The following is a 21263-nucleotide window of genomic DNA, read 5'->3' as shown; positions in this document are numbered from 1 at the left end:
TATAATAAGTATATACAATAGAATGTTACTTACTGTTTATATTAATAGAGTTAAAAATAAAACATATTATTTACTATTATTTAGTTCTAATTATTATTAGTTAAAGCATGACAGATTATTTACAAACAAGCATAAGCAGTGTAATCAAGAAAGTATAATTAGGAATAGCATTTGAAGAACATATAAACTTTTAAAGGAAAAAAAAAATGTATCAAATTACTGACCTTATTTTTCCTCTTCAGAAAGAGAAACAAGTTAAATCACAGCTTGCCATTAAATCTCCAGATATTTTGACTAGTTATGAAACAAAACATTTTTTGCACACAGAGAATAACTTTGATTAAATCTTTTTCAAAATATTTGTTGCTTCTTGGAAATGCAGGAACTATATTTAAAAGGATTAATAATAAAATAAAATGATGAGAGAGAAAAAAAACATAGTACAAATCATTTGTTTTTTAGTCTCTTCTTCTTCTCTGAAGTCTTCCACAAAGTTTCAGTTGCCAGTCTCTTTAACGAAGGACTAGCCCATTCCATTTCTTCTATTTTTTCCAAAATCTTATTTTTTGATAAACAGTAAAGCAGAGTCTAAGTCATCGAAAATTTTAGGACCATCAGGAAGGAAGATTTTAAGCTTGGCAGGAAACAGAAGGTATGTTTTAAACTGTGCTTTTTAAGCTCCCTTATTAGTGGCAGAATAACTTTTCTTTTAGCTAATACCATGGAAGAATAGTCATTGTCAAAATGCACAGTTGTTTCATTAATCTTAACAGGAGCTTTAGCCCAAGCAGATTTAAGAACCATCTCTTTATCAAAAGATGATAGAAATCTAACTATAACTGATCTAGGATAGTTTTTGTTAGAGTTAGTATTAGCTATAGATCTATGTGCTCTTCGATACCAAAAGAGAATGCTTCTGGTAAATCTAAAGTTTTAGGGAGCCATGTTGTTAAAAAGAAGTAATATTGTTACCTTCAATATTTTCTGGCAGTCCAAAAATCCTAATGTTATTGCGCCTAGATCTATTTTCCAGGTCATCCAGCTTTGTTTGTAAATGTGTATTTTGTTTCAGCAGAAACTCAATGTTGATTTCCTCTTCTTGTATTCTATTTTCCATGTCATTCACAGCTTCTTCTATGCCTGTCATCTGGATCTTCTGTTGTTGCAGGTCCATATGTAACAAGTCTATTTGTTTTGTAGTTTTTTCTATGAAAGTGTCTATTTTAGTATCCATTTTATCCATCTTAGCTGTAAGTTGCTGGACTATAATTATCAGAGACTGAAGTTCTTTCTTGATGCTGGAGTCTTGAGAATTTGTCTTACTGGAACTCATTTCAGACAGATAAACTGACAGGAAAATTTCCAAAGTAATTTCTGACAGGAATATTATTAAGATTTCCTTTCTTTTTTAGATATAGTTCAAGAACTATATAAAACAAACATATTTAGAAAGAAAATTACTTCAAAAATTAATTTTTTAAGTAATTAATTCCTGTCAATGTAATGAAATTGGTGGAGCTGAAGAAATCTGCTGCTATCCTGTGTTCATCCTTGGCCACGCCCACGTACTGATAACTTCTGAAGGCTCTTTGAATGTAGGATGCCTGAAACTTGGACTTCATAGCTAAAGTTAGGGTTTCTGTCTTCCACTGACATGAAGCAATCTTAGAGTTGAATATATTGTATCCAGTGATGTGCTGAGTAACATTAACTCCATACTGGCGGATCAGACAGCTTGACACAAAGAGAAATTCATTTTTAATGTGTAGTTACGTGATGCCATTTCATCAGTTAGTATTAAATGAAAGGGCATTTGCCTAAGTCATTTTTAGCTTTCTGATGTGATTTAGTCTGACCCATTCTTATCACTTCTGCAACAATGTATCAAGTGATCCCTTCTTATATATAAAGGAATTTTATGTAACAGGATGGCATTTTATTTCAAAATGCTAAGCTGTGTTAAGTGTCCAAACATTCTGTTAAACATGGGTCTACTTGTTATGCTGTATTTTATACTTGACTGTTATTGCATTTTTAAATAATTTACACATGGGTTTATTGGTACACGCTGTTGCTGCAGTGTTTAATTTCAGAATTATTCTTAGTCTTATGCCCATAAAGTGACAGCTACAAGATGGAAACTCAAAGGCATTTCTGGCTGATGCAGGACTCAAAGTTCTATTTCGTACAGTGTCAAATATTATAAAAACAGTACGTCCCCCTCCTCCTGCAGAACCAATGATATGCCAGTTTGGATGTTTTAATAGTTTGTGTTTTCTCAGAACAAGAATGCTATTACATGAGTCAGCTATGTGCTAGCTGACTTACAAGAATAAAGATTAATTACAAAAATATTTAAATTTAATAATTACATTTAACAGCCAGATAAATTTTAATTCTCTCACCTTTCTCCTTGCCTGATGGATTAGATGTAGAAGCACTTGTAACACCTGCTTTACTTGAAGCCTGAATGCCCTTAGATCTGTCATCAACTGTTTCAACAGCAGCTTCTTCCTGCAAGAATTTGGTCACATCCAGATTTGACATTAAGTCATCAGACACGCTGCCATTTTCCTCTCTCTCTTCATATTCTCGAAGGAATTGCATAGCCTGGGAGTTATAAGATAAATCCTCATCATCAGAGCTGTTTCCTTCATCACTTTTTTTCTCATCATAAGAGCTGTCACTTTCAATATCTGTGTCAGTTCCTAAGTAAGAGCTTCCAGAAGCCATGATTTTTGAACCTACAATAATACGCCACAATAGCATGAGTTAATATGTTATCAAAAACAGCATTTTTAAAAATTTGTTTTAAGAACGCAGTCAATTTGCAGCAGGTAATACTACTCTTTCATATATGAACTCATGCTGAAGAAGAAAGGTGATCAATTCTTCTGACCAGGTGTTCTGCACAATAAGTCTTGCTTTAAAAGCACTGTAAAGTTCAAGGGTACAGGCTTACAACCAGAGCACTGTGTCAGACAGAAGACTCAGAGTTAAATATACAAGGGTGGGAATCAATGATAACAAAAAAAAAAGAGTAACCCCCTTTGTTAAGGTTATTTATTATAGCAATAAATCAAGTCTGACTGTGACTTATCTTGGATCAACTCAGAACTGGTGTGGTCTACTCATGACTGTGAAGCTTTGGTGATCAAATTCATAAAGTACCTGTCAACATCAAAACAAAGTTTACTGCTATTACAATGGATTCATGCAGCACAACTCAAGCTGCACAGATAAATCAAACTGCAATGCTCAGAATTAATATGATTCAGAGACAGGTAGAAACTGCATAGTGCTGAATTGCTTAATATTAGTCATCAAACAGTTTAAACCACTGCCCCAGTGAGTTCAACTAGTATCCTACAAACCCATGAATTTGTTTTAGTCATCTGACATACAAACACATACACACACCCACAAACAGAAAATATGCACACACATCATTTTATGGTTCTACCTGACATAGTCGAAACCACACAACACCGACAACCACATCACTGACACCACATATTCGACAGTCCATAAACACGAAACCACACATAACCGACAACGAAATAACCGACGGTACACAAACACGAAACCCCATACACTGCACACACCACAATAACAATTAAAAACAAAACACATCCCCATTCCACAAACCACACACACAACACAAGCACACCAAAATCCTTACAAGCCCACACTAAAGCTTACCCTAACCCTAAGGTCCGTCACTATCGCACACTTACCTACCCGCTCCCTAACCCTAACTCACTTAACCGCCCCTTATCGCCCCTAACCCTAACTCACTTAACCCACCCTATCGCCTCCCTAACCCTAACTCACTTAACCCACCCGTATCGCACCCTAACCTAACTCACTTAACCCACCCTATCGCTCCCTAACCCTAACTCACTTAACCCACCCCTATCCCCACAGACCGTCAATCTCCACACTTACCTGGCTCGCACCCTAACGTCCGTCACTACCGCATACTCACACAGCCTTTCCCCATGTCGGCATCCTCGGCGTTGGTGTTGTCATCCGTCGTGTCGGTCTTCTGCATTGTCGATGTTCTGCCACTCGCGATTCGCGTCGGTCTTCTTCACTTTCGATCTTCTGGAGCTCCGATTCGATGGTCTTCTGCGCTGTCGAAGTCAGGTAGAACCCATTTTATATACATATATATATATATATATATATATATATATATATATATATATATATCTACACACACACACATAGATGTATGTCTATATACGTGTGTGTGTGTGTGTGTGTGTGTGTGTGTGTGTGTGTGTGTGTGTGTATATATATATATATATATATATGTATATATATATATATATATATATATATATATATATATATATATATATATATATATAGATATATGTATATATATATATATATATATATATATATATATGTATATATATATATATACATATATATATATATATGTATACATACATATATATATATATATATGTATATACAGGGTTCCCCTTCACAAGGTCGAACGGCTGAAATCTCAAAATGCATACTGTCAAGACCATATGCTCGAAATTTCAGAAACTCGACCTTCTGAATGGGGGTAAGCATATGGCGCAGAACGGGAGATTTCCCTTTCTGCGCTGTAGTGTGATCTCGGAGTTGAAATAAATAAGTAGCGGGGGGTGGGAGGTGCAGGAGGGCTTGCCCCCATGCAGAAATATTGTTTTGTGTTTTGTTGTTTTTTTTGTATTTCCCTTTCAGAAGGTCGAGCTTCTGAAATTCGAGCATATGGGAGGTAATATTCACCCCAACCCTGGCCCAATAAACAACTCCCATATCACACCTGACCCCAATCTCCCATTTAAACACAAATCCACTGATATACTTATACTAAACCTAAACATTCGCAGTATCATAAATAAAATAGAACAGTTACATGGAACCATCTCTGTATATAACCCAGATATTATAGTGATTACAGAAACATGGCTTAAACCCCACATTAAAGATAACTTCATAACTCCACCTGGTTTCAATATATTGAGTAGACAGACCTCACAGAAAAGGTGGTGGCATTGCCCTTCTTTACAAATCCAATTTAAAGTTCAGCTATTTCAAAAAGCAACCCCAGATTTCAACACTGCCGAGACCCTATTCACCAAAATCCTACTAAATCAATACAAACAACTAAACCTACTCAGCATTTATATACCACCAGGAGACAACATTAAAACACTAGAATCTATACTCCACTGGGCTTCCCATTCCCTGTCCCAAGAAACTGTACTCCTAGGTGATGTCAACATAGACTGGAACACCATACACTCACCTATAGCCACCAACCACATAAACCTATATAATTTCGTACAACTCATACACTCACCCACAAGAATTGACAAAACCACCAAATGTGAATCCACTTTAGACTGGATCCTGACTAACCAGCCCAATACTGACCACCTTTCCGGGATACTACCTGATTCCCTCAGTGACCATAACCCAACCTTTCTCCTTTGGCACAAACTAAAATCTACCAACACCCCCGCTCTCTCTTACAAATCCACTCCCACAAATACTTCTCCCCAGTACAATTCTCAGAAGCCCTAAAATCCTGTGAGTGGGCTCCTATAAAAACCCTTCCCCTGGATATTGCAGTAGAATACTTTAATGCCAAATTCCTTGGGATTTTAAACCAACTAGCCCCACTGAAAACAATAAGATTGTGAAGTAACCCTGCTCCCTGGTTAAACAAAGCCACAAAAATTGTACTCAAGACTAGAGAAAAAGCTTGGTTAACTTGGCAAAAATACAAAACACCCGAAACTAGACAAAGCTTTGCTGAGCTCAGAAATAAAGCAAAAAAAACAGGTCAGGTTGGACAAGATAAACCACTATATTTCCCTACAAAGGAAACATAACAACAACCCACAGAAATTTTGGGCTGCAGTGAACAACATCCTCCAGCCTGGAAAAGTCACCACACCACCCCCAGATATCAAAGGTATTGATTCACATATAGCCTCCAGTTTCAATAACTACTTTACCTCTTCAATACTGAACCTGGTATGTGCAATATCACCCACAATCCAACCTCAACCCTTAAACTACCAGACTAACTCCACCCCTTCACACTCACCCCAGTACCAACATCTACCATTCAAACTCTCTTAGCTAAACTCAAACCTACCACCCTAGCTGCCGACAGTCTTCCAGCTAAATATCTACAAATTGCATCCAAGGCAATTGCCTACCCAGTCTCCCTACTTATTAACAGATCTATCGCCCTGCATACTATTCCTTCATTATGGAAAACCTCATATATCATCCCCCTCCACAAGGGAGGTCCATCTACTCACCTCTGCAACTACCGTCCCATTGCAATCCTATCACCTCTCTCAAAAATTCTAGAAAAATGTATCCACCACCAAATCCTTACCCACCTGCTAACCAACAACCTTCTAACTAAAACCCAACATGGATTCAGACCTTCCCCTAGCACCAACGCTGCCCTTTTTAACTTTTCCAATACCATAAACTTGTACAGGAACCAAGGAAAGCTGGTCTCTGCCACCTTCTTAGACTTATCCAAGGCATTTGATACAGTTTCCCATAACAACCTCCTCACCTTTCTAGCAGAACTCAACCTTGATGACCCCACTCTACAATGGTTTAACAGTTACCTGAATAAACCGGTCACAATCTGTCAAATGGGGCAACTCCCTATCCCCTCCACTCCCTGTCACATATGGTGTCCCACAAGGTTCAATTCTTGGCCCCCTTCTCTTCAACATATTTACAAATAATCTCCACCTAGCTATCACTAAAGCCAACATTGTCCAGTACGCGGATGAACTACCCTAATCTGCTCAGCAACAAACATCCAGTTACTTCAAAGCAAAGCCCAAGAATCCTTCACTGAGGTAGAGAACTGGCTAAACAACTACCAACTAATACTAAACTCCAAAAAAACACAGCTAATACTATTCCACCCAACCAAACACTGCAATGCCACCTTTTACCATCATGTCTACCAATGGCACCCTCATCACTCCAGTAACTGAGGATAATCTCTTAGGCATCACCATTGATCATCAACTTGAATACAACAAGCACATATCCCAAATTATCTCTAAAGTCCATAAAAACTAGGTTGCCTATATCATTGCAAACTTTTCCTAACCCCTGAGACTAGAACAACAATAGCCAGAACTCAACTCTCTCTGAGAGTGGGAAGCATTGAGCTGCCTTTTGTCCAGTTTTGTGAGGTTTCAGCCAGTAACTAGCAGTTTATTGGTCGTTTTGGGCCAGTTTCTAGCTTTTTCCAGCCCCCTGGTATAAAACGCTGTAAGCGTTCTTGTGATTTAGCCGATTTAGCTGAGCTGCTGCCGTTGCACACTAGGGTAGCGTCGGTTAAGCAGGTTTAATCTATTCGGGCTACCTAAAGTCCACTCTTCAAATTTTCCCTTAAAACTACCTTCCTCGAACTATACCACTGATCTAATCAACGTATCCTATAATTAAAAAGATCATCTCTACTTGACTCCAAGTAGACTATTCTCTATCTGTTAAACGTAGCACTTGCTCCTACAGTACTTATTACCTTGATATGGCACTCTTGTCATAGATAGTACCCCAAAAAGGCAACCCCCATTTCTAGGTCACTCACGTCCCCCCAAAATCTTTTTTAAAGCTTTTTTGTCTACTCCTTCTAGCATGTCGAGGGATCAGTTGCTAGTGTCCTCTCCTGCTCAGCTGGTGAACCTGGGAATATTGAGGCAATGTTACAATTGCCTCATGTACACAGACAACCCTCTCCTCCTCCCACAAAACACAAATACATGCGAGAGATGCAACTATACGGCCAAACTGGAGGCTGAGCTCTCTCAACATAGGACTGGCAAGACCAGTCAAGAGGAGAAGGTTACCACACACACTATAGACCCAGTCTCACATAGTACCATTACAACCTCAAGTCATACACATAAACACACAAAGACATACTCGGAGGCTCTGATCAATAATTTACCAAAACAGCAGAGGCCACCAAAGCAGACACCCAAACAACCACCACCTCAAAACACAACACCTGCAACACATAGACCTCACAGTCAGAGTGTCAAACAGTCACAGCCCTTAAGGCCAAACACAATGCCAGACACACTAGTCATTGGTGACTCCATAGTCAGACACACTGACGTCCCGCTCACCAGACTGAGTAAGGAGAAGGTCACAGTAAGCTGCCTGTCGGGCGCTAGAATCCGCCACATAACGCAAGCACTCAAGTCTCTCAACAGCAGGTACAAATATGACTCAGTCATTGTCCACACTGGTGTAAACGACCTGAGACGTACCTCCTTGGACTACATGAAAAGAGACATTGAGGAGCTCTCTGATTATGTAGCCCAGGCAGGTATGACCCTGACCTTGAGCAGTATCCTACCTTCACCAAGAATGATGCAACAATACAGAGATAAGATGATCAGCTTTAACAATTGGCTTAAACACTGGTGTCATTCAAAGGGGATCCAGTGTTTGTCTGCCTGGGATGACATGCTGGACAAGCCACGCTGCTTCGCAAGGGACGGCTTGCACCTGTCACCCCTGGGATTCGGATATTGGCAAAGGCTCTTGCCACCCCATAGTGCCTTTTTTAGGCAAGGCTCAAATTCTAAACCTACCACCCTAGAACACAAAAAAGGAAAAAAACTAAGGGTAATGCTGCTCAATGCCAGAAGTCTAAATCTCAAAATGCACGCACTCGAGGCCCTTCTCAGTATGGAGAACATCGATGTCTGTGCTGTGACAGAAACCTGGTTCAAGGCTCCGAGAGCACCCCAGCACTATCAGGTTTTACCTCATATCATGCGTTCCGGCCCCAAAATCCGGACAACACCAAGAAAGGAGGAGGGGTATCCATATTCATCAAGGACACCCACACCTCAAGACTGGTGGCAACGCACGATGCATCGGAGACCATCCAGGTGCAATTAACCATAGGCAAGACTGCTCTGCAAATTGTAGCATGTTACAGGCCACCCTCACAAACTCAGGAACCTCACATGGCCTTTCTGAAAACACTAGAGGGATAAATGTATCACCAAACACCATCATACTAGGTGACTTCAATTACCCTAATATAGACTGGGAACACTACTCAAGCCCAAACACCCTAGCCCAAAAGTTCCTGGAATTCATAAACTCAAATGCCATGGAACAACTAGTCACCATCCCCACAAGAGGAGACAACATACTTGATCTCATCATCACGAACATGGGAGCACAATGTTCAACACCGGAGGTGTACCCCTCACTGGTGAGATCAGACCACAAACTAATCTCGCTGGAGGTCCTCATCCCACCCCACCTGAAATAAAAAAGACCACAGTAAAGAACTTCTCAAAAGCCGACTTCACACTTCTAAAGACTAGTGTGGTCTCCTTCAAGGCCCCCGAGCCAGCGGAAAACAATACTCAAGCCGCTGAATCACTTACAAATGCCTTCTACCAGCACCTACAGGACTGCATGGATAAGGCAATCCCAAGCAAAACAAAAACTCTTTGTACCAAAGGCAAGCGTCCAGTCTGGTGGACCCCAGCCATAAACAAACTCTACAACAAAAGGAGGAAGCTACTATAAGATAGAGCAAAATCCTTAAAATGTAAGACACCCTTGATCACTATAAGTAAAAAACTAAGAGCTCTCATAAAATCTTCCAAAGCAAATTTCGAGAGAAAAATAGCTAAAGACTCAAAAGACAATCATAAGGCCTTCTTTAGCTATGTTAGAAACCTGGGAGGAAACTCCCAGATATGCTCAGAGCTAGTTCAAAATGATGTGAAGATTACTGATCCTACAGACATTGCCAACATACTGGCTGACAGGTTCAGTGCAAACTTCTCCCCCCCCCCCCCCCCCCAAGGAGAGATATCTATACCAAACGATTGCAGCCCCCCACATCTCCAGCCCAAGTGAGAACTGCTCTCTCCAAAGCAAAAAACACAGCATCCATGGGACCTGATGGTGTCCCCGGCTGTGTGCTCCATGAACTCAATGAGGAATTAAACCCACAGCTAGGACAGCTGTTTAATCAAAGTCTTACCTCTGGATACGTACCCAGGGAGTGGCGCACTGCAACTGTGGTACCACTTCACAAAGGCGGTGCCTCCACCGACCCTGGAAATTACCGGCCCATTAGCTTGACAAGCCTTATTTGCAAAGCCATGGAGAGGATCATAATGGACCTCATAAATAATGACATAGGAATTTGCAGACTTTGGATCCAAGCCAGTTTCGCATTGTTACAGGTAGATCAGTCCTTTTAAATTTGGTTGACTGTTTTGAAACAGTCACCAAAGCCATTGATGAGGGAAAGGCAGTCCATACAGCCTACCTCGATCTGGCTAAGGCCTTCGATACAATACCCCACTCGGGTATCATTGAAAAACTCATCAGCTTAAATGTCAACCCATACATCACAAGATGGGTTGCAAACTGGCTGATTGACAGAACCCACAGGGTCAGAGTTGCTGGCGCCATGTCTGACTCAAAGCCTGTCACAAGTGGTGTCCCACAGGGCTCAGTCCTGGGCCCACTCTTGTTTGGCATCTACTTCTCCGAAGTACAAGCAAACACAGGAGGGTTATGGCTGACAAAGTTTGCAGATGACTGTAAACTGGGCGCCATAGTAGAAAACACATCTGACACAGATATCCTTCAGAAGGGTCTCACAGAAACGGATAACTGGTGCCAGAGCCACGGCCTAAAGTTAAATGCCAAAAAATGCATAGTCATACCCTTCGGGAAAAACAAGGTTACCCCTAGCTACCAAATAGGTGGCAATCCACTGAGCACAGAAGAAGTTTTCAGGGACCTGGGGACCCAGGTTGATAGTAGTCTGTCATTCGACACCCATGTAGCTAAAGTAGTTAGGAAGACGTTCTACATTGCCCACCTTATCATGAAGGGTTTCTCATCTAGATCAAGGGAGGTCATAGTCTCCCTTTACTCATCACTCATCAGACCAATGATTGAGTACAATGCCCCATTCGGAATGTATCTGACCCGACACTTGCAGCAACTGGAGAGGCCACAAAAGTTCCTCACCAAAAGGATAAAGGGTCTCACAAATCTGTCCTATGCTGCCCGACTGAAAGAACTCCAGCTCTACTCAGTCGCTTACCGCTTGCTCAGAGGTGACCTTTGCCTAACATACAAGGCCATGTCAAACCCAGATTTGATGAATATGCTTCACCTCAAAAAATCCAGATCCATCAGAGCCACAAGGGCGGGAGACTTAAACCTTGACACGACTATTAATAGGATGTGCTGGAGGGATAGATTCATCACCCAAAGACTCCCTATGCTGTGGAACAAAATCCCGGTACATGTGAGGCAGAGCACCTCGCTGGCCTTGTTCAAGAGAAATCTTGACCAATGGATGGGAGATCGCAGATATACCCCGGGGATTACCTCAGTGTCATTGCTCGACAGAGGGTCAGCAAAATAATGGGTTTAGTTCCCCATACTAAAGGGGTGGCCTAAGCCACAAAACGATGGGCTAGGCTTGTAAATGCCCTCGGGCAGATAGCCTAGTATGAACCTATGAACCTATGAACCTATGAACACTACTTTACGCCTCTCCAGTTCTCACCAATATTAACAAAACCAACCTGAACAAACTCTCTACATGCTACAATAAAATAGCTAGGTTCACTGCCAATAATAGATCATATTCCCACCATTGCCTATCCCTAACTAAACTGCACTGGTTAGAATTTCCAAACCTTCTACGCTACCACCAACTGATCATAGCCCATCAAATTCTCTTCCATCCGGGGAAGTGCCCTGCCCTTGCCAACATGCTAAACTTTCACAACCCTAAAAGGGAGCGACATTCATGTATCAAAAACCTGATTGAAGTTAATCCATGCAACGACAGTTCTGGGGAGGCCTTATTCTCCCATGATGTTGCCAAAGCATGGAACACTCTCCCACCTGAACTCAGGCTACAAAGTCACACAGGCACCTTCAAAGGCCTTCTTAAATTACACCTCAATACTAACCCTCTCTGCAACTGCAACGACCCCCCCCCCTTGAAGACCCACTTTTCCATATGTAAGTGACCCGCTGAAGCCTTTAATGCATACACTATACTATCACCTGAAATGTACTTTTTGTACATATTGTAAATAATGGTACTACTCATGAGTACCTTATTGTTCTACATAATCGTTTTTTTGTACTTCATTGTTTCTCTTATCTTGTATGCCAGTTTTATTGTTATCTAAAGCATGTATGTACACTGTTATTTCTTTGGAGGTTTTCTCCCCAGGACTCCACTGAAAAAGTACACATGATGTCCAGTTGGACTTATCCTGGTAAAATAAATGTTAAATAAAAATAAATAAATAAATATGGTTACGGCCATATGCATTTCGAGATTTCAGCCATTCGACCTTCTGAGAGGGAACCATATACAGATATACAAATGGGATATATAGTTTCATAGGTGGTACTAGGCTATTGGCCCTAGGGCCTATATAAGCCTACCCAAAAAGGTACCCTGGTTTTCGCCACCCAAGAAAATTAATTTCCTGTGCCCCCGTCGAGCAGAACCACAGAGGTGATCCACGGGGGGAATTTCCTATTTCCCATCCAATAATCAAGACTTTTCTTGAAAAGTGCTAATGAAGAGCTTTGTTTGATATAGATCGGTAGTTTGTTCCAGAGCATGGTAAGTCTTTGGGACAGGAATCTATCCCTCCAGCATGTTCTATTTATTGTGGTGACAAGGTTTAGGTCCCTACAGCGTGTAGCTCGGAGGGAGTGGAATTTCTTTAAGTGGAGTATGTCCAACAGCTCTGAGTTTGACATAGCTTTGTATGTTAGGCAGAGATCACCTCTGAGTAGGCGATATGTGACAGAGTAAAGCTGGAGTTTTTTGAGACAATCTGCATAGGGCATCTGTTTGAAGCTGGAAATCCTCTTTGTGAGGTATTTCTGCAGCCTTTCCAATTGTTGTAGATGTCTTGTGAGATACATACCAAAAGGGGTGTTGTACTCTATAATAGGTCTAATGAGTGACGAGTAGAGGGGAACAATGACCTCTTTTTTCCTGGATGAGAAACCTTTTGTGATGAGGTGTGCCACGTAGAAGGATTTCCTGACTACTGTGGCAATGTGATTATCAAAGGAGAGACTACTTTCCACCTGTGTCCCAAGGTCTCTTATCATACTTTCGGTGTTAAATAGACTACCACCTATGTGGTAGCTCATGGGTACAGACTTTTTACCAAAGGGGATGACAATGCATTTTTTGGCATTGAGCTTGAGGCCATGGCTTTGATGCCAGGCAACTGTTTCAGTGAGGCCCTTTTGTAGGATGTCCACATTGTTAGGAGTTTCGATTATGGCTCCTAGTTTGCAGTCATCTGTGAACTTCGTTAGCCAAAGACCTTCTGTGTTAGCCTGTACTTCAGAAACGTAGATACCAAACAGGAGAGGACCCAGGACTGAACCCTGTGGTACTCCACTTGTCACTGGTCTGAAGTCGGATTTGGAGTCTGCTACTTTCACAGTGTGGGTTCTGTCAGTGAGCCATTTGGCAACCCATCACATAGGGATTTATACCTAGTTTAGTGAGTTTATCTATAATTCCAGAGTGGGGGATGGTGTCAAAAGCCTTGGCGAGATCTAGATAGGCTGTGTGAACCACCTTACCCTCGTCTACGGCTTTGGTGACAGCTTCGAAGAAGTCTATCAGGTTTAGAAGACATGATCTGCCTTTTACAAACCTGAACTGGGTGGGGTCCAGAGTTTGGAGATTACCAGTGTCTTTGTTTATAAGCTCCATGACGATACGTTCCATGGCCTTGCAGACCAGGCTCATTAGGCTAATGGGGTGATAGTTCCCAGGGTCCGTGGTGGCTCCCCCTTTGTGGAGTGGGATAACTGTCACTGTGTGCCATTCAGTGGGCACAAAGCCTGAGGTGAGGCTATGATTGAACATGGTGCTTAGGTGAGGTGCCAGTTGATTCTGTAGTTCATGTAGAACACAGCCTGGGATGTTGTCAGGTCCCATGGATGCTGTTGTCTTGGCTTTGGAGAGTGTTGTTTTTAAATGTGCAGCCGTGATTGCAGGAACTTTGCATTCTTCCAGTACAGAGATGGGCCTTTTAGGGGGTGAGAGAGGGGTAAAGTTAGCACTGAACCTATCTGCCAGGATGTTGGCAATATCAGTTGGTTCTGTATATTTAGTGCCATTGTGCTGTAACTCAGAGCAGATCTGAGTGTTGCCATTGCGATTCTTGACATAGCTATAAAATGCTTTGTGGTTGTCTTTAGAATCAGTTGCAATTTTGTCTTCATAACTAGCTTTGGAGGATTTTATGAGGGATCTCAGCTTCTTACTGAGGCTAACCAGGGAGTTCCTCCAATCATGGGATTTTACTCTTTTTTGCAACAGTTTCTTCTGTTGTAGAGTTTGTTTATGGCAGGGGACCACCAGATTGGCTTCCTTTTTTTGGAGGATAGCATCTTGGTTCTGTTAGGGATAGCATGATCCATGCACTCGTGTAAGTGCTTATAAAGTGCATTTGTCTAGGATTCAGCAGTCTTCCCTCTATTGTCCATCTGCATGGGTGTCGTGAAGTTTGCCACTTCTGTCTTAAGATGTGTGAAGTTGGCTTTGGAGAAATGTTTTATGGTGGTTTCCCTAATGGGAGGTGGGGGCGGGATGTGGATGTCTAGGGTGATTAGCTTGCGGTCGGATCTGACCAACGAGGAATTGATCTCTGGTGTGGAACACCGGTCGCCCATGTTGGTAATGACCAGGTCTAGGATACTGCTGCCCCTGGTGGGGGTGTGGATAAGTGGATCCAAGGCGTTGGAATTTATGAATTCCAGAAAACGTTGAGCAAAAGTGTTGGTACATGAGTAGTTTTCCCAGTTAATGGTGAGGTACTTCAAATCGCCCATTATGAGGGTGGTGGGTTGTACCCTAATATTTTCTAGTGTTTCAAGAAATGAGGAGTGGGAATCCTGGGGCATGGCGGGGGATCTGTATCAAGTTACAATTTGGATTGCGGTCTAGCTCAGAGTGAGTTGCATTTGGATAATCTCAGATGCATTATGCTGAGCAACTAGCCTGGAGGTGTGCATATCCTTAATGAATATGGACACGCCTCCACCTTTAGTGTTTTGGTCCAGGTTAGGTGGCCGAAAGGTGTGGTATTTATTATAGCCTGGTAATACAGGGGTGCTCTCTGGAGCCCTGAACCAGGTCTCTGTCACTGCACAGATGTCAATGTTCTCCATTTTAAGGAGTGCCTCGAGTGAATGCATTTTGAGGTTTAGACCTCTAGCATTGAGTAGCATTACCCTCAGATTATCTGCTCCATCTACTACTAGTTACAGAAGAAAAAAAAGAAGTGAAATGCTGTGCCGGCTTTGAAAGTTGGCAAAACATGGTGAAGTGGTTTACATTGTCTATCTAAGGGAAGCAGTTAGTTCAAAAAGCAGTGTCTGTAATGTAGTAGACAACAGGCAGAAACAGAACTGAAGCAAAGCCTTTCCATATTCTGCTGCTGGTGTTTACTGTCTGGCACTGTCAGCTTTTAGTGCCAGACATGATCTTAATATATAGGGAGTGCTTACAGCACCCTTCTAGGCATCATTAAGATTGGGTATGGCAGTAGGGTAGCACTGAACCAGGATGTCATTTAACTGTTATTCAAGTGTAATCATGGCACTCCATGCACTACAACTCTGTTACTCTTCAGTGCACAGATAACTACCCATTTACACTTAACACTACTTTTCGCAGTCATCATAGGATTTATTATTCAGTAACAATTGTTGGAAATAAGAAAGTTCTTGTGCTGATGACTGTCTCTATTTTCAGAAGGACAGCACTTAAAATGTCATGTTTAAGAGGTAAGAATGAACTGCAACAAAGAATTCCAAGAAACCAAGGTTAGGATTCAGAAAGGGCTACCATCAGCAATAAGCCTTAGTACATCTAGAAAACCATTGGCAAAAGTTCTTTCTGATTCACAGACAGGCTCACAGCAGTGATTCCACACAGTCTACTACATCACTGTGATGGGTCATCTCCACAGCCATGCTAAAGGTGTTTTGGGGGAGTGGCCTACGCCAGTCATATACTATCCCACAGAAGTGCCTACTGTAAGGGATTTACATGGATCTACTTCATATAATCACAAGCTCACATAGTCGACTTTCAATTATCAAGATGACAACAGAGAAAACTCATAACAACGAAATACTATGATATCGAACTTTGTAAGAACGAAACCCATACTGTGCATTCCAAACACCAGTAGGAGGTGTACAAAGGAGATCGCTGAGTGCTGACAAAAACAGCTTCTCCATTTAAACATTTCAGATAAGGTAAAAATGTAAAGTTTTCAATGTTTCTGCAAGGGGGATGCCCCCGTGCACCCTTCACATAAGGGGCTGTGCCCCCCACAACCCTGCAAATAATATACACCAACTCCGATGTCGCACTACAGTGGAGAAAAGGTTAAATTTCCCGATCATCATTGTACTACGATCTCCATTCCAAAAAGAAACTTTACATTTTTTATCTTATCTGAAGTATATAAATGGAGCAGCTGTTTTTGTCAGCGCTCTGCAATCTCCACTGTAGACCTCCTACTGGTGACTGGCGCTTGGCATGCACAGTACGGGTTTCATTCTTACATGATTCGACATTATAGTATTTCTTTGTTATGAGTTTTTGCTGTTGTCATCTCAATAATTTGAAAGTCAATTATGTGAGCTTACAATTACATGAAGTAGATCCGATTTACACACCCAAGTGATTCTCTGAATTGCTCAGTTATGTAAATTAGCACTGACAGCTGTAGTGACACTGCCAGTTTGCTGCATTCCCTAATTACTTCCAAATGAAGAGACCCACATTACATGTAAGTATCAGAGAGTTTAGTACAGAGATAGTGGTGGTGGTGCAGTATATATATATATATAGATATATATATATATATATATATATATATATAGATATATATATATATGTGTGTGTGTGTGTGTGTGTAGCGAGGTGTGTATGTGTGCATGTCTGCAGGGGTATGAGTGGTCTTGGGTAACTGCATACGTGTCTGCCTTGGTGATCACAGTAGGGGGCTTATTTAGGAATCAGTACAGAGGCTGTGTGTGTGTTTGTAGGTGAGTGTGTGTGTGTGTGTGTGTGGGGGGGGGGTGTCTGTGATTGCAATCAGGTGAGAGGAGTTTGTGTGTTATATGTAAAGGAAGTGTCTGTGTGCATGAGGAAATGTCTATAGGTGTGTGTGGGAGAGTGACTGGGGGTGGTATCAGCCATAGGCATATCTCTCACCTTCTACCAGCATTAATGGCAAACAAAAACTAACTGTGAAGGAAGGAAGACCCATGATCAGGGACAAATTTTAAATGTCACATTAAATTCACTTAAAAATTAGTAGAACAGCAGGTTTTGTGTTACAATGCAGTTTCTGAACAATAAACAGTATGCAACTCTAATATCTGGCATTACTGACTGTAATCCTCTGTGATTGTTTTATGAGGGAAAGGGCAAAAACAGAAGACATCAGGGACAGTTGAAAGGTGTGTGTGTGTGTGTGTGTGTGTGTGTGTGTGTGTGTGTGTGTGTGTGTGTGTGTGTGTGTGTGTGTGTGTGTGCAAGCTCACACACATACATGAACAAGTGAATGGGTGAGTGTGTCCATGAGCGCAATTCAGTAGGAGCAGGGGTGTCAAGCCAATCTCTGTGCAGGAATGTCTGTGTGTGTGTATGTTAGTCTGCATGTGTCTGGGAATGTGAATTGGGGATGTATGGGCCTCCAGTAATAATTACCACTGAAAACTGCTATTTAGCACTGACAGTAATTACATGTGATTCAGTGACAAGCAGATCAGCTAGTAATGCAGACTTCCTCATTGTGGCTACACATCTCTGAATCATACTTCTCATGTTCACTTAAACTGTCCTTTTAGGCTGCAGCAGTTTATGTGTGTCCAAGAAAAGTTTTCTGAATCCCAGCCAAAGTCTGGCACAATGGACACCGACTAAAGAAAAATGTGAAACAGTGACTTTGAAGCAGATGCAGAAACATTAGTTTACTGAAATTTAATGCACTCATTCTGTAGGTATGCCATTCTATAAGACAGCATACCTGCATCACCAAATCTCTGATTCTACATATACACACACACACACACACACACACACACACACACACACACACATACACACAAAGACACACACAGACGCACACAGATATATATATATATATATATATATATATATATATATATATATATATATATGCACACACACTGTGCATTTATGTATGTATGTGCAGGAGGTATTAAAAAAATGTTCCTATCTGCTGTCATCTCCATACACGGAGAGGTTTCAGACTATGTCACCCTTGGTTTTGTGCTGCTTGGTTACAGTCCCCCCCGTCACAACTTGCATACAAGTTACTAATGTACTTGCAGCCTTAATGATGTTAGGTCTTGGGGACTGGTGATGACACAGTCACTAGAATGGAATAAGTATGGGCCAAATTTTAAAACATTGTAAATAAAAGGTGCCAGTTGGAATTTCATGACACCCTATTACTTCAATGTAAAATTCTGTACTTTCCTGGAAATGCCAGACAGTTGACACATATGATTTTAATGCACTAGTGATACTTTACTATAAGACTGCCAACCCTGAAACACAGCAATCTTGGGAAATACAAGGCAATTAGACCTGAGGCCATGTGTGCCTTGCCAATGTCTCCTCAAGGAGGTCAAGGCCTCTAAGCCCAGGAGTGTATTTTAGGGTACACACCCAATTGTCTAAGCTGTGTTTGAAGGCATACAGGGAATTGAACTGCTTGACCTGCAAAAGCAGTCTATTCCAGAGCAATGTGAAGCAATGGGTGTTGAACCTGTTTCTCAGATTAGTTTTATTTACTACCAGATACAGATTCAGATCTCTTGTTCTAGTATAGGTTGTGCTGTTTAACACACTGAGGAAAATGGAGGTCAAGAATCATGGGATCCCTGAGGGTATGAAAAGCAAGGCATAAGTCTACCCTCAACAGTTTACATGATACAGAGTATAAAGTGACTTCAGCCTTTTCTGACAACTAAGACTTTCCTGATAGCTAAGAATTTTGAGGTCTGAGCTTCTGTTTGTTAGGAACTTCAGTGGTCTTTCGAGTTTTTTGATAAATGTAATGAAATTCATGCCAAAGAATGCACTGTATTCTATAATGGGTTTAATTATGGGAGAGTACAGGGAAGCAATAACTTCTTTGATTTTGAAAGAGATACCTTTGGTGATTGTTGTTGTATCTTTTGGCTTTTCCCAGTTAGGGGTCGCCACAGCAGAACTCTGGTCTGCTAATGATTGGCAGTATATTTTTACGTAACGAGTTTCCAGCTCTGACGCACAACCTTTAACGAAGGTACGCCCATTCATGCATGTCTCCACACAGAAGACGCTTTAACTGAGAATCAAACAGGACAACGTCTTACTGTGAGGTGACAACGCTACCGCAGCACTACTTTGGTGATTCATTGTGATAAATACAGAAGGACTTCCTGACTGTAACCACTATGTGGTGATCAAAGGAAAGGAAAGGAAACTAGGAGCTGTGTGTCCAGGTCTCTGTCAATACACTCAATGGAGAGTGAGACGTCACTGATACAGCAGGTGGTAACATTTTGCTGTTTTCCAGACAAAATGATACTGCCTTTCTCAGCATTTAGTTTTAAGCTTATCAGCATGCCATGGATTAATGTGCGACAGTTCTGCTTGAAGGGAATTTGTATCATTTCTTAATTTGACCACTACACTCAACCTGCAATCACCGACATACTTAGTAAGACAGAAGGAGATAACACTGCACTTCTTAGGAATTTAGTTTGAGCACTTTCTCATTGCACCATGCATTAATGTGTGACAGTTCTACTTGAAGGGAATTCATATCATTTGTTTTTATCTGACAACTGCTACCAGCTTAAAATCATCAATAAACTCAGACAGAGATCCTCTGTCTCAGTTTTGAGATGAGAAAAATGGATGCCTAAAAGCAGAGGGGTCCAATACGAACTCTTGGGAAATGCCACTGGTCAACTTTTACTTAACAGAGGAGGCATCACAAACCATGACAACACATGTTTTATCCTTAAGCTAGTTTTCAGTTCATCTTACCACATAAGGATCTATGTTTATAGCTACTGGTAAATTTATAATACCATCATGTGCTGTGGTATTGAATGCTTTTGCTAGATTCTAGTAGGCAGCATGAATAGTATGACCATTGTCAATGGCCTGCATGACCTTTTTCAAAGAAGTTCACAAGACTGTGGAGGCATGACCTATTGTTAACAAATCTAAACTGCTGCTGGTCATGTCTGATTAGATTCTTAATGTCCTGGTTTATGAGGTTAGTGATGATATGTTGTCCATGATTTTGCATGCAGGACTATTAAGACTAATGGGTCTATAGTTACTTGGCAAAGTGGTAGGGCCAACCTTATGAAGGGACATCGCCACAGCAACATGACATTTGTAAGTTTCTTGGAGGCCATTTTTTGCTTGGGCTAAAGGGAAGTCTCTCTGTTGATCAGTGGCAGTGAAAAACATTGAGCAGCCTGCCTGCCCCTGTGGGAGTGGTTACTGACTTGAAACTGTAGTTTTATTGGCCATTTTGGGTCAATTCCAAACTCCTTCATCTTCCTCTCTTAAAACCTGGTTGCCTCGTGGTTTTGGCTTCTTTTCAGGCTTGTTGGCTGTTGGTGAAGCACCCACCAAGAGGAGAAAATGCTGAGAGAAGAAAGGAGCCACTTTTAAGATTTTAAGTATTTTTCCTCTATTTATTTGCTAAGTTTTAATGCATAGCCGCCTATTTTGAGCATTTTCTGGCTTGTTAAACTTGATTTCTGCATTAGTAACTGTATTTAGAGCACAACCTAGAGCTGTTTACTGAATTTCCTGTTTGCACTTATTTTTAAAATCGTTTTTTTCTCAAAACTTGCATTTTATCTGTCTTTGGCCTAGCACTCTTGTGTGGGGTCATTTACTGCACTGTTATAACTTGTTGATACTTGTGAACCTCTGCTATCTCTGAAAAAAAAAATCTTGCTTTTTCCCACTTTTCTGAGATTTAAAAAAGTTCAGTTACAAGCTTGCTTTTCTTGAACTGTTTGTAAGTTTCTTGGAGGCCATTTTTTACTTGGGATAAAGGGAAGTCTCT

The 21263-nt window shown here is 41.2% G+C and overlaps 1 protein-coding gene across 1 annotated transcript in view; it reads right to left on the bottom strand.

The window, feature by feature from the left end:
• LOC122794923 (probable ATP-dependent RNA helicase DDX60) overlaps nt 1-2740 on the bottom strand; it is a 2818219-nt gene extending 2815479 nt beyond the window's left edge. Inside the window, exon 1 of the mRNA XM_044063516.1 lies at nt 2406-2740. Within this exon, the coding sequence (XP_043919451.1) occupies nt 2406-2733 (328 nt within the window). The 5' untranslated portion in view covers nt 2734-2740. The remainder of the gene's footprint in view (nt 1-2405) is intronic.
• Between the last annotated feature and the right edge of the window lie 18523 nt (nt 2741-21263).

Source organism: Protopterus annectens, chromosome 2.part1 (assembly GCF_019279795.1).
Source record: "Protopterus annectens isolate FY-2018-M chromosome 2.part1, PAN1.0, whole genome shotgun sequence".
NCBI classification, from domain to species: Eukaryota; Metazoa; Chordata; order Ceratodontiformes; family Protopteridae; genus Protopterus; species Protopterus annectens.
The sequence above is the reverse complement of the archived record's forward strand: the minus strand, read 5'-3'. Positions and strand labels throughout refer to the sequence as shown.